General features: G+C 43.0%; 1 protein-coding gene across 1 annotated transcript in view; it reads right to left on the bottom strand.

Moving 5' to 3' along the window:
* The window catches only part of PLXDC2 (plexin domain containing 2), a 234891-nt gene that overhangs the window by 135585 nt on the left and 79527 nt on the right, over positions 1-19779 (bottom strand). Inside the window, exon 2 of the mRNA XM_035130307.2 lies at positions 2398-2609. Coding sequence (XP_034986198.2) covers positions 2398-2609 — 212 coding nt within the window. The remainder of the gene's footprint in view (positions 1-2397; positions 2610-19779) is intronic.

Here is a 19779-nt window from a genome sequence, read left to right as displayed (position 1 = left end):
GATAACTATAGGAGTGTTATGAGCACAGTTCAAGCAGTAAATCCTTTTTCAAGAAATGAAATCCCTGCCTTTGGAATTTTTACCTAGTGTGTAGTTCATTTAATTCTTGCAGCAATTATAAGTCAGGGCAGTGGTCTGAACGTAATGGTAAACCATGGTTTAGCATCACATCAATGAGCTGCAGGCACAATCAGGCTTGTGCGTTCCCCCATATCATCTATGCCTCCGACATGCAGCAAAGAAAACGGGAAAACTCCTCTAAAAACTCCTCTATTTCTGGTTTTAATCTAACCACAGTTTCCCCATTACACCCAAAACTTGGGAGGAGGGGGGGGGAGACTCGTTAGTTTAAGTTCTAGTTGGTGAACAGTTCAGGATCTTACTAGAGTTTGATCCTGTCTTGTTTAAATTATGTAGAGTTTTTATCTAACTGGGATTCCCAGGGGAATCTGTTTAAGGACATAATACTGTATTCTGGTCTCCTCTCACATGTGGAAGTGGGAGAGAGAAAAGCGGGAGTATGCAGTGCAGTCCCAGGGCTCCATGCACTCTTCCACAGAAAGCTAAACAATGCTTTAGCATAGCATCTATACTGGCCTGGCATGAGAGCCCAGTGAGCTGACCGTAATTTCTGGTAAACCATACTGTGCCATTACATCCAGACAAACTATGGTTGCCTTCAAACCAAGCTGATTTAGAAACAAATGATAGATTTCATAAGCCATTGTTTGCTCAGTTTGCATGTACAGTATAACCAAATGACAGTTTGCAATGAAATGGGGTGCCAGAGAGGGAATTGGAACATGCAAAGGAAGGAGGGACACATTTTTTTTTAAAAAAATGGTAACCTAAGGAAATGAGTGAAGAGATACAGTACTAAGAATGTAAATATAGCTATACAGTGGTACCTCGGTTTATTAACACAATTGTTTCTGGAAGTCTGTTCATAAACTGAAGCGTTCATGAACTGAAGCGAATTTTCCCATTGAAAGTAATGGAAAGTGGATTAATCCGTTCCAGACGGGTCCGCGGAGTACTCAACCTGAAGCGTACTTAACCCGAAGCATGGGTGTAATTGGTTCTGGAAGTCTGTTCATAAACTGAAGCGTTCATAAACTGAAGCGAACTTTCCCATTGAAAGTAATGGAAAGTGAATTAATCCGTTCCAGATGGGTCCGCGGCGTTCGTAAACCGAAAATTCATAAACCGAGGTTCCACTGTATTTTGGCTCTATATCAAAGTACATTGCATTATACTGGAGAAAAGTGTCTGGCTTTTTTAAAACAAAGCAAAACAGCAGAATCTCACTTTGTAGGAATATCATTCAATATAAATAAGAGACTATAATCCAAAACATAAACAGCAAAATGTGAAAAATAAGAGCAACTAAGATGCCACTGTGTGGGGCTTTTGATGAGCATAAAGCATTGGGAGAAATGATGGGTTATTCAGAACAGGCACAAACACACAGCTACTATTTAATTGACTATTTGGTTGGACTATTTAATTGCTCATCTTCTAACACTGTGTATGCCATCAAATGCCAACAGTGCCCTTCAGCTCTCTATATTGCACAAACAGGTCAAATCCTACACCAAAGGATAAATGGACATAAATCTGACATCAGGAATCACAAGACAGAGAAACCAGTAGGAGAACACTTCAATCTCCCAGGACATTCTATACAAGATCTCAAAGTAGCTGTCTTATTACAAAAGAATTTCAGAAATAGACTGGAAAGAGAAGCTGCTGAATTGCAACTTATTACCAAACTTAAAACCATGAAGAGACCTGGTCTGAATAGAGACATTGTATTCTTATCTCATTATACATGATAAAGCTATTTTTAGCCATCTCACCCCTTGCTTTTTCCTGTAAGACCAATTGCAGTCGTTAACAGTCGTCAAGAGGTTTACCACACCTATCAGCCGATCACCCATTCCCACCACTCTTCTGAGTAATACCCCTCCCCACCCTCTCACTATATATAAGGGCCTGGTGACTTCTGTTTCAGTGTATCTGAATGCATGCACACGAAAGCTCATACCAATGACAAACTTTGTTGGTCTCTAAGGTGCTACTGGAAGGAATTTTTTATTTTATTTTATTTCGAGTGCAATTAATGTAAACATTACAACCTCTGACAGTAGGCCAGTTTCTACAAACTCGCACACCCCTCTCCATGTGTCCAAGGGCACATTCCAGTCTGGCAAAGACATTCTGGGTGTGAAGGAGGGCTGGTGAGAAGTGCAGCCTGGAGAGACACATTCAGCCCCTGAGCCGAGGATCCCCTGCTCCCTAGTCCCTAACAATCCCTAAATGGTGACAAGTTTTCATATCCCCTTCTCACCATACAGGTATCTTAAGGCAACAGAACGAAGATAAATAGCTCCCTACCTCGATCTGGGTAGTGTTGTCGTGTGTGTCATCAAGCAGCAGATCTGTGAAGCCCCCAGGTTCTGAGGAGTCCTGCCCCACACTGGCTCTGTTGGTGTCAACTGACTTGAGGAACTCTGAATGCCGTTTCCATCTGTGGCTGTATCTGTAGGAATCCACGCGAATGTTCTCCTCCACTCGAGGAAAGCTTGGAACAATTTCATACAATGCACCTATTTGACAAAAAGATTTTTGTTGGGGGAAAGGGTTAAAGCGAGATAGAAAAATAATAATCCAGCAACATTCTTTTGATATGTATTATTTACGAGTGGATCTTGCAAGAAAATGGTTTTATTATTATTATTATTTGCATTTCTGCAAACTTTGGGGCCTCACTGAGCCAACTGATACCTCACTCTTGTTCCATTTTATTAAAATATATATCAAATGCATTTTATTAACACTTTTCAGACAGAAACCTCAATGCTTCTTTATATGACTAGCTGCAGAAATATGGCATGTTAGCTAGACAATATTCTTACTATTGTACAGTTTGAAAAAACAGGAGAAGAGTTCCAGCTCTTAAGGCAATACTTCTTTAGTTTTCAAGCAGTGAGAGATGTCCAACTTTGCTTTCTTGCTTACAAACATGCACAGTATGTTTTATTTTATTCAACTATCTATAGCACTGAAAGCTATTCTGCTGCTACAGTTGACACTAATCTGCTAGTAAAAACCTTAATAGAACTGTTCTTTGGGCCAAATCATAACTGAACACTGCCTTTTGGAGGTCAGTTTTCTGAATACATTCATTATAGGCTGCAGCAGTTTAATTAAAATAGATAACCTTGATCAGATGAGTGCATATGCCTTTCCCAATCTTTGTCCTAATAGCATGACTCTATGATGAATTCACATTAGGGGAGGAATGATTTGAAGGTGTGGACATTAAAAAAAATTTTTTTTTACTTATAATAGCTAAAATGTCTTTAGATGTATATAAACACAACACTTATTTAATTCATGATGTTGATGGCATTTTAGAATCATGCATTAAAATTTTCAAGATTCTTGAACAGGGATCACCAGATAAGATACTTTCCCATTTTTCTTCTACTGTAGCTCCATTCTAGTGAAACTTTGCCCACACTGTTTCTGGTCTCAAGTTCACCTTCAACCACTTACACATTTTTAAACACCCCCATCATTCCCTGTGTTTTCTGCTAATGTAGCCCAGATGGCACCATCAATTTGCACAACCAGCAGGCTTGGTGGTCGGTGGGGTGCAGTGGGGGGTGGGGAGGAATGGCAAAGCTTGAAACATAAAAAAATAATAATTAAGTGCAGCTTATCCTGGGAATTCTATGAGCATTTATACTTTTCTGGTCCTGCAGCAAAAACTGCACCTTAAAACTTTACTGAACAGGTAGCTTGTTTGGATTATCACCATCAATTTATTTATTGCCTTCTACACAATCATCTGCAGATGGTGACAGCAGTCACGAAATTAAAAGATGCCTGCTTCTTGGGAGAAATGCAATGAGAAACCTAGACAGCATCTTAAAAAGCAGAGACATCACCTTGCCAACAAAGGTCCGTATAGTTAAAGCTATGGTTTTCCCAGTAGTGATGTATGGAAGTGAGAGCTGGACCATAAAGAAGGCTGATTGCCGAAGAATTGATGCTTTTGAATTATGGTGCTGGAGGAGACTCTTGAGAGTCCCATGGACTGCAAGAAGATCAAACCTATCCATTCTTAAGGAAATCTGCCCTGAGTGCTCACTGGAAGGACAGATCGTGAAGCTGAGGCTCCAATACTTTGGCCACATCATGAGAAGAGAAGAATCCTTGGAAAAGACCCTGATGTTGGGAAAGATTGAGGGCACAAGGAGAAGGGGACCACAGAAGACAAGATGGCTGGACAGTGTTCTTGAAGCTACGAACATGAGTTTGACCAAACTGCAGGAGGCAGTGCAAGACAGGAGTGCCTGGTGTGCTCTGGTCCATGGGGTCACGAAGAGTCAGACACGACTAAACGACAACAACACCAACACAATCATCTCAAGGTGATGTGCAGTAAGAACAGGAAATAGTAGTTTAAAAAACCCCAGCAGATGGATACATAGATATATGGGGAAGTTTTTAATGTTTGATGTTTTTATGTGCTTAATGTTCTTGATTTGTTGGTAGCTGCGCAGAGTGACTGGGGCAACCCAGTTTGATGGGCGTCGTATAAATAATAATGATAATAATATAGATCTAAAACAAAACAAAAGCAGGACAAAATAGATACTTGTTACTGAGGGACTTGCAAAATGAATGTGCAAGGCAATACCTAGTTCAGCCAAGGGCCTATGTGATTCACAATGATGATTTCTATATCTGCATTGGCCCCCTTAGAATGATGTTTGTGGTTTAACATGGAGAAAGCAATGTGCAGTGGTACCTCGGGTTACAAACACCTTGAGTTACAAACACTTCGGGTTACAGACTCCAAGAACTTTACCTCAGGATGAGAACAGAAATTGCGTGGGGGCAGTGCGGCAGGCCCCATTAGCTAAAGTGGTACCTCAGGCTAAGTTTCAGGTTAAGAACAGACCTCCAGAACGAATTAAGTTCGTAACCAGAGGTACCACTGTACAGATAACCCTGCTGCACATAATAATATCAAAGTTATATGCATAGTGATTTGGATCTACCCCGCAGAAGCAACCAAATCTGCTTTTGTTTGCAGGAGTTCCAAACAATAATGCCGGTTGTGGGAAAATGGATACAGCCATGTAAATAAAGGAAAATATTATGCATATCCTAGCTTCCCCCTTCTATTAACTTTCTCTGTTTCTTCAGAGCAACAGCTGAATTCAGCTAATGACCTCTGTGGATAGAAAGACATTAGACTCACAGGAAATTTTACAAGGGACTTGGACTGTTATCACCGAAGATCTCAGAGTTTGCACTCAATTAGCACTGCAATGTCATTCAATTCAGCTGGAAAACAGCCAGATATTGAAAGGGCATCTGACAAATAGTTCCATCATAAGAGAAGGTAGCACTGATTAGTAGCAACTTGCTTTGCAATTTATGTGGACAGAGGCAATAACAGGTCGTACTTCGTGCTTGAGAAACACAGTGCCCGATGCACAAGGCTTTTGTTGTTTATAATCCCTTCACTCGTTGCCACACAAGACGAAACCTTGCATGAAGCTCTCCCCCAGCAAAGATCTCACAGCACTTGTTTTGGAAGGAGCGAGATTAGCAGCAAGGGGGTTTATAATGAACACATAATTAAGCCTGCGTTTTGCTCTAATGATTTTAGCAGTTGTCCTTGAGGTTTGCATGAAATTAGAAGCTAAAGTGATTAGGCTGGCAATTTTATTCCCCGCTTATGTTGAATTTAAATTTAAGATCGGAGCTCTGCCTCGGAGGAAAGCGGCATGAAGGGAAGGGGAACTGGCAGTCTTGACAAGCTCTTACTACGCTGAGATCAGTCAGAATTAATGAATGGTTTGTTGGCTGCATTCAGGGCCACTTGTGGCTGCTGTTGATCAATCCAGCCCTCTCCAGTCAGTGCAATCAAATGAGAGAAGCACTACACCACAGATGTGTGTGTGTGTCTTATAATTCACTCAACTCAGACAGGTCTCAAAAGAATACTTGAGCAGAGAGGGTGGGAAGAAACCGCATTTAAAAGAGAGAGAAAGAGAGAGAGAGAATAGCTACCAGCTAGGCCTTATTCTGCTACAGAGGCATTTGTGCTAAGTTGCTTTCTGAGAAATTAAAAAACAAAGAACAAAATAGAAAACATGCTCAACTGTGAAAGTAGAAGAAAGAAGCAGATTCTATTTTAACCAATTAAGCTGAAAACAGATTCTTAATTTGTTTTTCAGAGCTGTCCATCCCAGTGCCTGCACCTAATACCACATACAACTTAAATTTGGAATCAAATAGAATTAAGCCCTTAAAACCAATTCAGGGGTCATGTGTGTGGAGAAAACAGACTTTCTCATGTACTGTATACTCTTAACTGATTGAGCTTACTGTCTATGCAAATGGAGCTGCACATGTTAGAAAAACCAGCAGTGGAACGTTTGGGGGGAACAGAGCTGGGGGAAAGCTGTATTGCATTCCCACTAGAAAGCATATTGTCTCAAGGGCTGATTTTCCTAGCACATCTCTCTGCATGGTCAGTCCCAGTAACAGCCAAATGTCTGTGGACTGATGTTTTCAATGGGAATTGAACTGGTGGCAGTTTTACGTGGAAAGGAACTCCACGTAGGAAACATCGTGAAAACCGTGTCTCAGAATCATATGCCAACTGCTTATTCCTTTGCACATCTACGCATTGAACCAATCATCACATAGCATAAGCTACAGTTTGCATGCTGCTACTATCAGAAGTACTTTCCGGGTCAGTAATGTCACATTCATGTACCCGCTGAGTCCCCTTTTCTTTTTAAAATAAATTACTACTACTACTACTACTACTACTACTACTACTACTACTACTACTAAGTGTTTACATCAGGTTTAAGGCACATAAAAGTAAAATGAATAGAACAATAACAGTAACAAACAAAACAAGAGTGGGACAATCAAATTTTAAATCAATGCCAAGCAGGTTCTGTATCTATGTCAAATATTGTCCATAATATTCCACAAGCCACCTCTTTCAAGTGACATTTCCCCTAAACGAATATAGAAGCCAGGCACAGTGAGAAAAGTGTTCTATATCTAAATCTATAACATTGCTTAATGCTGAGTTGGGCCATTGTTCCATCCAACCATATAATAAGCCACTGGCTAGGTTAGGTCAAAGACCTATCTAGTCCAGCAGTCCGTGCCCACAGTGGCCAACCACTTGCCTATGGCAGGGGTAGCCAACATGGTGCCCTCCAGGTGTTGGGTTTCAACTCTCACCCTGCCTTTGGCCATGCTGTCTGCGGCTGGTGGGAACCGGAATGCAACATGCCCACAAGCAGGATTATGTGTTTCCCACTCATACTCCCCAGCAGCTGGGATTCAAATCCACAATGCCTCTGATATGGCAGACATTATCTATCTATTTATACCCTGCCTCTCTCACAACACCGGGACTCTATGCAGCTCACAGAAATGAAAACAAATACAGATAAAGCGCACATAGCTAAGAACATACGAAGGGTTATTGTTAAAACGTAGTTACCATAAATTATATGGGATTGAAACAATGCAAAGATGTATCCACTAAAATGCAGGTGATAATTAACAAATCCTAGACCCACAGAGGGACCCAGGTGGCGCTGTGGTTAAACCACTGAGCCTAGGGCTTGCTGATCAGAAGGTCGGCGGTTCGAATCCCTGTGACGGGGTGAGCTCCTGTTGCTTGGTCCCAGCTCCTGCCAACCTAGCAGTTCGAAAGCACGTCAAGTGCAAGTAGATAAATAGGTACCGCTACAGCGGGAAGGTAAACGGCGTTTCCATGTGCTGCTCTGGTTTGCCAGAAGCGGCTTTGTCATGCTGGCCACATGACCTGGAAGCTATACGCCGGCTCCCTCGGCCAATAATGCGAGATGAGCGCGCAACCCCAGAGTCGGTCACGACTGGACCTGATGGTCAGGGGTCCCTTTACCTTTACCTAGACCCACAGAACTGCAGAGTTGGAGGGCACCAAGAGGGGTCATCTAGTCCAACCTCCTGTGATGCAGGTGTGGGACTCGAACCCACAACCCTAAGAGTCTCGTGCTCTCCGAACTGAGCTATTCCGCGGGTTAATAATAACTAATGATTAATAGGTAGTACATCACCATCTCCTTTTTTAAAACAGCTCATCACTGCAACTTGCGGTGGCAAATTTCAGCATTTACATCTATATGCTAGGTGTCAGGAAGGACTTCATTTTATCTGTCTGAATCTCTCACCAGAGTTCTTGTATTATGAGAGAGGGAGAAGCTTCTTCCTATCTACTTTCTCCACACCTTCCATGATTTTATACACCTATGCCACATCCCTCACATTACTTACTTGCTTTTCCCCTAAGCTCAGAAGTCCCAAGCTTTGTGACTCTCTGTTTTTAGGAGAGTCCAGCCTGGTACTGTCTAGTAGTCTGATTGATAACAGCTTTCTAGAGCCTCAGACTTTCCTGTCACCTCTGGCCTGAGCCTTTCTCGCTACTGGAGATTCTGGGGATTGAACCTCCTTTTGCATGCAAAACATTTGTTCTGCCACTAAACTCTGGCCGCAGAATTACAATGTGCAAGGAATAAATCACACACTTATTGCAAGCTACAACATTCATACAACTCCACTGGACTGTGCTTGGTGCGCTGAGGATCTGCATCAACTAGTGGCCACTAGGTGTCAGCAAACTTTTTCAGCTGTCTACTGTCCCTCAGACCATTTGGTGGGTCGGACTATATATATATTTGGGGGGGGGGAATGAAAGAATTCCCCTGCCCCACAAATAACCCAGAGATGCATTTTAAATAAAAGGACACATTCTACTCATGTAAAAACAAGCTGATTCCCGGACCATCCGCAGGCCGGATTTAGAAGGTGATTGGGCCGGATCCGGCCCCCAGGCCTTAGTTTGCCTACCCATGGGTTAGGACAGGCATCCCCAAACTGCGGCCCTCCAGATGTTTTGGCCTACAACTCCCATGATCCCTAGCTAACAGGACCAGTGGTCAGGGATGATGGGAATTGTAGTCCAAAACATCTGGAGGGCCGAAGTTTGGAAATGCCTGGGTTAGGAGGACAGCCTGAAGGAATGACTGGTGGATGCCACTGTGATATACTGAAAAAATAAAAACACAAATACAAGCATTTAGCCGTTAGAAGAAAAAAAAATATCAGCAGACTGTTTGCTTAATTCCTAGAAGTGTAAACTGCCTATTTGCTCTTGGGCAGCTATTTTTGTTTTTAAATGGGCTGCCCTTTGCAACTAGTGCTTGGAGACACATTGGAAGAGTGTAATAAAATTGGCAATGTACAGAAACCTACCATATAGCTTCAAGGGACAGTGCAGATTTTTTACTTTGCGAAGTGTTTTCTTAAACAAAAGAAAATGCTCACGGCAAAAAGAAATCCTGAATAAACTGGACAACTGGCAGGCCTTTTCCTTATGGGCTATTAAGCTCCTCTTGTGGGGAAAAAATTAAACTAAATAAACTGTTCCTTAGAAAAGAGACAGACTCAAGGATGTACAGACAGGGATAAGGGATGTGTGATGCAAATGGGGGAAGAAGCGGGGAGCGAAACAGGGGCAGGGCATCCACCAATGTATGTGGAGGCTGGGAAGGGAACCCATGTAAATAATTTTAATGGAGTCTTAAGAGGTGGATCCAAACATAATGCCATTTTATGAACTAGCCCTGTGCTGGAGTACTGCCTGCTCCCCCTCACCCCTCCCTTTTCACTTTCTAATAATAGAAATTGGGGAAACCCAGCCAGATGGGCGGGGTATAAAGAATAAATTATTATGATTATATTATAATTTCTCCTCTCACTTCTGATCAAGGCTGCAATCTTAACCATAATCGCTCAGAATGAAGTCTTATTTAATTTACTAGGGCTTACTCCCAGGTTAGGACTGCAGCTTCAGTGGCAAACCATATACAGCAGGATACAGCAAGCTATAGCTTGTGCAAACCATAGGTTTGCAAGATCTGGATGGAACATCAAATTATAGCTGGCAGCTAAAGCTGAAATGAGAGAGGAAATCAGATGTGCAAAAGGAGGAATGGGTGTACAAGTTATGGGATCCATTCATATGCAGCAAGCCAGTGTTTGATGTTATGTCTGAAATGACCCACATGTGCACATTAACACACACCCGCACAAATAGTGTGTGTGTGTGTGTCTACAAACAAATTAAGCTAACTTCTTATTAGTGATAATAGTTTGCATGTGTTTCCTAATTTTGAATTATTTATTATTCCACTTCTACTAACCACTCTTTCTTTAGAAATCCTCATTGCTACCCTTCTGAGACACTGCCCAAAATCTTCCCATCTTATCTTAAAATACAGGGGAAGACCCTCATAATGCTTAATATAATAACAATAATTTATTATTTATACCCCACCCATCTGGCCGGGTTTCCCCAGCCACTCTGGGAGGCTCCCAACAGAATATTAAAAACATGATAAAACATCAAACATTAAAAACTTCCTTAAACAGGGCTGCCTTCAGAAGTCTTCTAAAAGTCAGATAGTTGTTTATTTCCTTGACATCTGATGGGAGGGCCTTCCACAGGGCAGGCACCACTACTGAGAAGGCCCTCTGCCTGGTTCCCTGCAACCTCACTTCTCACAACAAGGGAACCGCCAGAAGGCCCACGGCACTGGACCTCAGTGTCTGGGTTGAATGATGGCGGTGGAGATGCTCCTTCAGGTACTGTATACTGGGCTGAGGCCGTTTAGGGCTTTAAAGGTCAGCACCAACACTTTGAATTGTGCTCAGAAACGTACTGGGAGCCAATGTAGGTCTTTCAGGACCGGTGTTATGTGGTCTCAGTGGCCGCTCCCAGTCACCAGTCTAGCTACAGTTTCTGGGTCACCTTCAAAGATAGTCCCATGTAGAGTGCATTGCAGTAGTCCAAGTAGGAGGTAACTAGAGCATGCACCACTCTGGCAAGACAGTCCACGGGCAGGTAGCGTCTCAGCCTGCGTACTAGATGGAGCTGGTAGACAGCTGCCCTGGACACAGAATTTATCTGCGCCTCCATGGACAGCTGTGAGTCCAAAATGACTCCCAGGCTGCGCACCTGGTCCTTCAGGGGCACAATTACCCCATTCAGGACCAGGGAATCCTCCACATCTGCCCGCCCCCTGTCCCCCCAAAAACAGTACTTCCGTCATGTCAGGATTCAACCTCAATCTGTTAGCCCCCATCCATTCTCCAACCACCTCCAGACACTCACACAGGACTTAAGGGTCTACCCATTATCAAGTGGGCAGAACAGGATATGTAGAGAGGGAGCCACAGAGAGGGAGTGTCCCACATCGGTCTCCTTTGGGAAGGATTGTCAATCTGTATGAGAGTACACACATACAGTTGCTCCCGAGCTTAATCTTATGAATGTTTACGCAGAAGTTAAGTTCTACAGAGTCCAATGGAACTGCAAACTTTGTGAAGTACGATTCATTCACTCCTACTAATAATATGCCTACTGATAAAGCACTGGAACTCTATCCTATAGCTCAGTGTTTTCACATTGATCATGTGAGTCACAGCCTTTTAAAAAACAATTGTTTCTAATAACCTTCTTTCCAAAATTGCTTCATCCACATTTATCACAGTGGCAGTTTACATTTTAGAAAATAAGAGATAACTAACAGCCAGCCAGTTGACTCCTCAAATAATATCAACTGACTGTTTCCCGAACCTTATTTTTTAGAATCATTTGCCATTTAAGAGAAAGTGGAACCATCTAATCCTCCATTTAAATGCAAATTCTCATTCTGCTCTTGAGGGGTTTCCAGAGAATGCTAACTCCACCTTATTTAAACACATTGGACATACACTTCTTAGAGGGATTTTTTCCAGTCAATTACTGGATTATAAATACTTCCGCAAGATCAAGCACCAATGTTTAAGAGAGCCTCGTATATAATACAGGCGTGTCGGTTGTTCCCCTGCTTGGAAACCAGCCCACTCGAGGTTTCTCAAGGTTGTCACAAAACCATGCCACCCAGGAAGAGAGGGAACTTTATTTTTTGGCTTGGTCTTAGAACTGTAGCAGTCTTTTATATGCAAGAGCACTCCACTTTGTTAAGTGAAGTGACAGATGTCTAACTTTAAATTCCTGCTGCCGTTAATTAAGACATTTTACATAGGTGCTATAATTAAAAGCAAGGGAATGACACTGATTATTTCCCCACAACTAGGCAGGAACGTCTTGAAATATAAGGCAAAGATTCATTTTCATCATGGAACAGATCTTCGTATTATCATGCATTTTTCTCCCCTTGTCATTATACCAAGAATTCTTTTTCTGCTTCTTTAGGTGATAATGATGTGTGGTTGTATCCAACTAAGTTCTGCTCAAAGGAGACCCATTGAAATTAATGGACTAAGTCAATCATGTCTATCCTTTCACAGAATCACAGAATTGTAGAGTTGGTAGGAACCACAAGGATGATCTAGTCCAGGGGTCCCCAGACTTACCGGGCTTCGGGCCGGAGGGCGGGGGAGTGCACGCCCGTGCGCATGCGCACACGCACACGGTCGGAAAAAAAATCGCCGAAAATCGCTTGTGCGCATGCGTATGGGCCTCCCCCGACCCGGAAGTGCATCGGAAATGACCTCTTCTGGGTTGGGAGAGGCCCATACGCATGCGCACAAAGGATTTTCGGCGATTTTTTGCCGATTTTGAATTTTGCCGCCGCGCCGCGCGCTGCAAGAGCGGGCGGCGGCAGCGGGCAGCGGGGGGCGTCGCGGGCCGGATTGGGAGGCCAATTGGGCCGCATCCGGCCCCCGGGCCGTAGTTTGGGGACCCCTGATCTAGTCCAACCCCCCTGAAATGCAAAAAGCTTGTTGCTCAACATGCGGCTTGAACCCACAACCCTGAGATTAAGAGCCTCATGTTGTACTAACTGAGCTAGTATCACTAATGGATACAGCACATGGTCGCAATAATATGGTCCATCAAGCCAAACATATCCAAATTAGTTACATCCTGTGGCCTTCCTTCCTTCATTGTTGTTGTTGCTGCTGCTCCAACACCAGGCAGCTATTAAGAGCAGGACACTTTCAGTTTCAAGGTAGGTTGCCAGAGAATGCTGGTGGTTCATGTTTGACTTGGCAGATCATGTAGGGATCAAACCCTACATGGTTTGGGGGGGGGGGTCAAACCTACATGGTGATTCCAGATATTGACCTTGGGGTATTCTGAATGCAAATTGTGTTCTCTCCCACTGCAGTATAGCTCCTTCCTTCTTGATGCACATTGTCCAAATATAAATGGTGGCCCAGTTTTATATTGTTAACAACCATCTGCATGGTTCACAAGAAGCTGCTAGCAATCTCCTCTTTCAGAAGATGTCTGCTTAATATTTTTCATTTGATTTTTCCCCATAGTCTGAAATCAAAGGAGAAAGATCAGTAGGAAACACATACAGTGGTTGTCAGGAGTTAAAAACTATGGATGCTATGTTAGCCGTGCTCAGAGTAGACTGATTGATATCAGTGGCTTTGGGTCCACTGACCAACATTAGATTTCACCCTAAATATGGTATCCTTAAACAGTGAGATGGAAAGGAAACTTTGGAGTTTCCTTCTTATTTGTCACAGTCAAAGTGAATTAGCCATTATTGTGCATCGTGCACAGTAATTTGGGAGGAAAAACATATCGGTTGGGAAGTGGCCCGTCTTATTGGAAGGGGATGAAATTAGCCTGTTGAGGTTTTTTTACCCCTAATTCTTTCCACCAAAGTTTGCATTTCTAACAAGCATATAGCAATGTTGACCCAACAGATCATTTCCATTCCTGCCGAAACAAGAACATGGCCAACAGGCATCTTTCATCATCCCCTCCAGCTTCAGTTAAGGTAAAACATCAGCCAGCTATAAAGACCAAGACATGTTTAAACAGCCTGGCAATCTTTTGCCTAACAGAGTCCATTTTTTGCCAAGGCTTCAACCCACAGACTGGCTGACAGCCCATCTTCAACCACAGAAGGTTTGGAAAGGAACCCTTTACATCTTGTGGTAAAGAATGAATTCTGGAATAATCTCATTTGTCGAGTGCTGTGGAAATACACTGAGCCTTATTACATTCTACCTACTGCAGAACGGAGAACAACTTTAGAAATCACACTTGATTCAGGCAGGGCTGTCTTAAGCGCCGCTGGCGCCGTGGTGCGCCGGATCCTTCCGGCGCCCTCCCGCCCCGTTTCCCAGCGCGGCTGGCCCAGGCGCTGCTGCGCGGCGGGCGGGCAGGCAGGCGCAGTGTGGTTGCCGTGGGCGCAGCTGCGCGGCGGACCGGCCAGCCAGCGGGTGGGCGCAGCTCGCGGCACCCTCCTGGTGGGCCAGCGCCGTGGTGCCCTGCGCCACCCAGCCTGCACGTAGGGCCGGCCCTGGATTCAGGCCTTTAAACAAGACAGCCGCCTAATTGATTGTGGGGAGAGATAATGGTCTCCAGGCAACCCCCCCCCCCCGTAGGTAAGAATTTGTGAATCAAAAACAGGGTTGGCTCTTTTAGGGTTTTTCTTCCCAGTCATCATTGTTCTGCCCATCACCAACATGGGTAAGGGTAGGTAAGGCGGCTAGTTAAAAGACTAACTTCTGTGAACTTATTTGCGAGGTTGCACTTAATTGGTTAGTCAAAATTGATTTTAGAAGGATGAGTGCAATCTTCTGACTAAAATTCATGGGTCACAAACTTGAGGGCCATTATTTGTTTTAAACTAGGACTGTCACCTGACTAAATAAATCACGAATCCTATCCTGACTAAATAACCACAAATCCTATCAGTTTGAGACTGGTCCTAACTGGGGCCAGAGGCCAGAGAGTGACAGATTCTTCACTGCCCTTGGCAGAAGTGGGGGGGGGCAGGTTTTATATTTTGGGGCAAGCTAACTCAAAGCATATTGTTCTCTTTAAGAAATGCATATCCTCCAACATGTTGAGTCCCAAAACTGGGACACACATCTTCCCACCCACATGAGATCACGGAGATCATGGACACGTGAGACTACATGTCCCACAAGACACAGGCTCTCACAGCGCCCAAAAATGTGCATTCTGGCGTGCTGAGTGAGATTGCAGCCCCGAAGAAACACTTTTTTCAGGGAAAGATCTTGGTGTGAAATTGCACAAGGTCATGGTGACCAAAATGGCCAGCGTGCTCCCATGGGGTGGGCTGGAATGGGATGTCCTGGTTTTTCTGAGACACTTGCAGGGTAAGGAAATGGGATGGGATTTGGATCCATCACAGGCCCCATTCTGCCCTCACAATGCCCAGTTTGGGGGCTACTAACAGCAGCAGTGCACCTCCATTTGTGGACAACAGTGGAGAAAGACCTCTGCTGCATCCTAGCCCAACAGCAAGGATAGGAGACCATGATTGCTTGTCAATTAATTGAATTGATTCACTAGTTTTTAGATTATGTATGTGTGCACATAATTCTAGCTGCAGTCTAAAACCTAGTTACAGGTAGGTAGCCGTGTTGGTCTGAGTCGAAGCAAAATAAAAAAATTCCTTCAGTAGCACCTTAAAGACCAACTAAGTTTATATTTTGGTATGAGCTTTCGTGTGCATGCACACTTCTTCAGATACACCATCGGCGCTCGGTGTATCTGAAGAAGTGTGCATGCACACGAAAGCTCATACCAAAATATAAACTTAGTTGGTCTTTAAGGTGCTACTGAAAGTCTAAAACCTGTGAGATGAAAGGCAAATCCTTCTTTTAAAATGGTTCTTACAATCCAGAGGGTTTTTTTTTTATAAAAAAGAAAGGATGGGGTGGAGATTTTACTGCCCAATATGTTACGGCCAAACAGAAACACATTTAACCAATTGTAACAAATTAATTGGTTAATGGTTGTTGCCCTGTTTAAAGTATTTACATACCACTTTCCTGAGGCTCAAGGAAGTTGATGTAAGACACAATAAAGTGGTTACAGAACTTTCAAAGGGGGATTTGGAGGATCTGGTGTTGATCAGACGATTCCCATTTTCTATGGAACAACATTCCTGATGAACGACGACAGGCTGCTGCTATCTGCACTTTCCAGGGGGGGAAATGAATACACGTTTGTTCCAACAGGCTTTTCCAGCTGGATTAATAGGTCTTTACCATGAGTGTCCACTGTTAGGGTTTTAGTCTTGTTTGAAATGTATCTGCTATGTGTGTGTGTGTTGTTTAAACTGCTTTTAATTACATGTAAATTGCCTTGAGATGCTGGTTTAGAAGGTGATAAATAAATCAAAGATGACAATGATAACAATTACTATTATTCCAGGACCTCAGAGAAATGGAAAAAAGAGGGCCTGCTCAAAAGCATTGTTCATCTCATACAATGGGTAGATCAGAAAAATGATGGCAGCATAAGCATTAAAATGGAGAGAAACGGTGCCATGGGCTGGTTGGGCGCAGGGGAGAGGTGGAAGGCACCAGCTGGGGAACCCCCAAGGGGAGAAGGTCAGAGCCAGGCGGTTAATGGTGGGATGACCACCGGCACCCAGAAAAATGCAGGCAGGAAGCCCAGTTGCTACAGAGCTGGCTGAATACAGTCATGCCTCGGGTTAAGTATGCTTCAGGTTGAGTACTTTCAGGTTAAGTACTCTGCGGACCCCAAAGTGTTTACTTCAGGGTTCCACCACGCACGCATGTGCAGAAGCATTCTGCGCGCTTCGCACATGCGCAGAAGTGCTCTATTGGCGCTCGGGTTAAGCACTTTTTGGGGTGCAAATGGCACCCCGGAACCAAATAATGACTTACCCCAAGGTACCACTGTAAATGTTAATTTTTTTCCATCTACAATACTGTCTTATTTATTTTATAGTACAGTACATTGATTATTGCCTTCACTTTTTGGATCAATGGTCTCGTTAGACAGTAAAATTCGTGTTAAATTGCTATTTTAGGGGGTGTTTTTCATCGTTTGGAACGGATTAATCCACTTTCCATTACTTTCAATGGGAAAGTTCACTTCAGGTTAAGTACGGACATCCGGAACCAATTAAGTACTGAACCTGAGGTACCACTGTATATTGTTACTTCCCTAGGGTACCTTCTGAACCGGCTTCAAGACAGCTGTAAGAAAATAACATTACAGCTCTCAATCTTTGAGGTTACAGAAGCAGGCAGAAGTACCAAAAAGGGTTGGGACCTATACCACAACTTTAGCTGGTGAAAGAGACTTCTGGCTACTAAGGCTATCTGGTTCCAAGTCCCAAATCTGATCCAACGGAATAAGTACAACACCCACACCAAAGCAAGCAGAACCACCCTCAGGAGTTCCAAGATTTCCCACTAGAATCTCCTCTTGCCAACTTTAAACAATCCCAGTTCTAAGCAGCACGTTCAGCTTGGGCTACGCGAAGCAATGAACTTGAGGAAACGCCATAAAATACATGATCTTCCACCCAGGCGGGAATATCCGTCTAAAACAGTACCTTGAAAAAGTAGTGCACTTCCACAATGCTTTTTATTTATTTATTTTGCACCCAGTCTGATGCTCCTAGAAACCTTACAACATGGATCATCAATCGGGTGCCCATGGGCACCATGGCACCCACAAAAGCCTTCTTCAGTGCCCCCAGGATGCACCATAACTCCCAGATTCTAAGCATTCATTAAAAATAATAATACTGTAATTGCATTTTGAGAACCTGAGACAAGAGGCAAATTGTACAGGTACCATTCTTCCCAGTTTTTGGGTGATAAATTAGCCTGCTCTGCTCTTTTTGTTGTTTTACCTGGGCAGGTCCCCCGTTCCCCAAAAAATGCCTTCCCTAGGAAAATTCCTGCATGTTTGTGTGTGTGTGAGAGAGGTGTACACATGTAGTCAGTGTGAAAGGCGGGGAGGGAATGTACATATGTATGTGTGGTCTGTGAGAGGGAGGTAAGAAATAACAGCACCAGCAGCTTCCTTCTAGTGCCCTCTGGCCTACTTGACTACGCCACTGAATTTTTCTTTTGCTCTGTCAGCCCTTAGACCCAGGAGCAGAGTGAGTTCTGCTGACAAAAATGTCTCTTGCCTGCTCTTTGGTAAGACTCACGCCATACTTTTAAACTGACAATACAGAAGCTCGGCACAGCAAAACCTGATAACTTCCACAACGGAGCTGCATGGAACTGTGTCAAGCTGATGACAGTAATGGACGAGGGGAATAAATCTCCCTTCAGCTGCCAGTTTTATTAAATTCAGGATCATTTTGCTCCAGGCTCCAATGCCTTCTTTCTTTGAGTCTGCACATAACAGCTCCTCCAAGGTTTTCCTGCTTAAGACAGTGTGCATGGCTTCAAAAACCACCAACCACTTCCAAAGGACACGAACGCTGCCAACAACGTCGGGTTTGACCAGAGTGCTAATGCGGACTCACTCTCTTTCCATCGGTGGTCAACCAAAAGATCGCCACTTCCTCCCACTTGAAAATTAGCAGCATAGAAACAACACTTATCACAATTCCACCCCTGTCAGGGTATCCTCGAGGGCAGGCTTCCATATGCAATCTGCTTTCTTATTACATGCTGCTTAAGCGATATCCCAGAGCTATTTTAAACATCTGTTTAGTTACTTTTAATGCCATGTACAAATAAACCCTTCTTCCCATTTAATCCTGCAGAGAGAGAAAATCTTAGAGAGAAAAAGCATATTTCATAAGAAAATGTGCATGGACTGAGAGAAAATACGAGCCTAAATTGTTTCTGCATAAACCAAAGGTCGGAGGGAACACCCTGACATATAAGGCACTTTGGCTGTCTTCCTTCAAACTGGTAAAGACATTTTTATTCTAGCATTTTTATTCTATTTTGCCTCCTAGGTATCTGGTGTAAAAGGTCATGTTTTATCTGTCTTCACTGTATCTTCAATATGTTATTATATTTCAAATACTTTTTTTTGTATTTTATGACATTATGGTATTGTGATTTTAAACTGTTGGACGATGCCCTAAATAGTGTATAAAATGGTAATAACTGTGATCCTTATATACCGGGCTGAGGATGGCTGAGAGTACTCAATATTTAAGCAAAAACAAAGAAATCTGATACATTTCATGAGATACACTGAAAGGGATGTTCACACATCACATTCAATGAGTATGCAATCTGTGTACACAAAACAGTTGTGGTATACAGTACATTTATATGTGCTGTACATTAACATGTAATGCTCAACAAATGTACAATTTGCATGCACAACAGATGAGATGTGCAAAACCGTATGCTCGGTTGTACATGTACAAGTGTTTGCATACAGTACATATGTGTAGAGACAGTTTGTAAATGTGCTTAGAGTAATGTGCGAACAACTCAACCCTATTCCTATGACTCATATGTTTCAAACTGTTTGATTTTAAATTGTTTTAGCCCACCCTGGGATGGTAAAGGGAGAATAATAAATTCAGACAGACAAAACAACTTCATTTTCATCATATGGTCTCAATTTATATCAATTTATATTTAGTCTGTGATATTTTAATGTATTTTGATGTGTGTTGGAAGCTGCCCAGAGTGGCGGGGGAGACCCGGCCAGATGGGCAGGGTATTTATTATTATTATTATTATTATTATTATTATTATTATTATTATTATTTATTAACAATAGTATAGCAATCTCTCTTCTGTCTCAGCCACAGTAGCTACTATAAAAAATGTTCTGGCATTTAGATTGAAGTATTCCCTGTGAACGTGAGCTGAATTTGTAATGCAAAGAATTTTCCAAGTTTGTTTTGATGCCATGTGGATGACTGT

Source organism: Zootoca vivipara, chromosome 12 (genome assembly GCF_963506605.1).
Source record: "Zootoca vivipara chromosome 12, rZooViv1.1, whole genome shotgun sequence".
NCBI lineage: Eukaryota > Metazoa > Chordata > Lepidosauria > Squamata > Lacertidae > Zootoca > Zootoca vivipara.
Note: the sequence above shows the minus strand (reverse complement) of the source record. Positions and strands in the feature narration are given on the sequence as shown.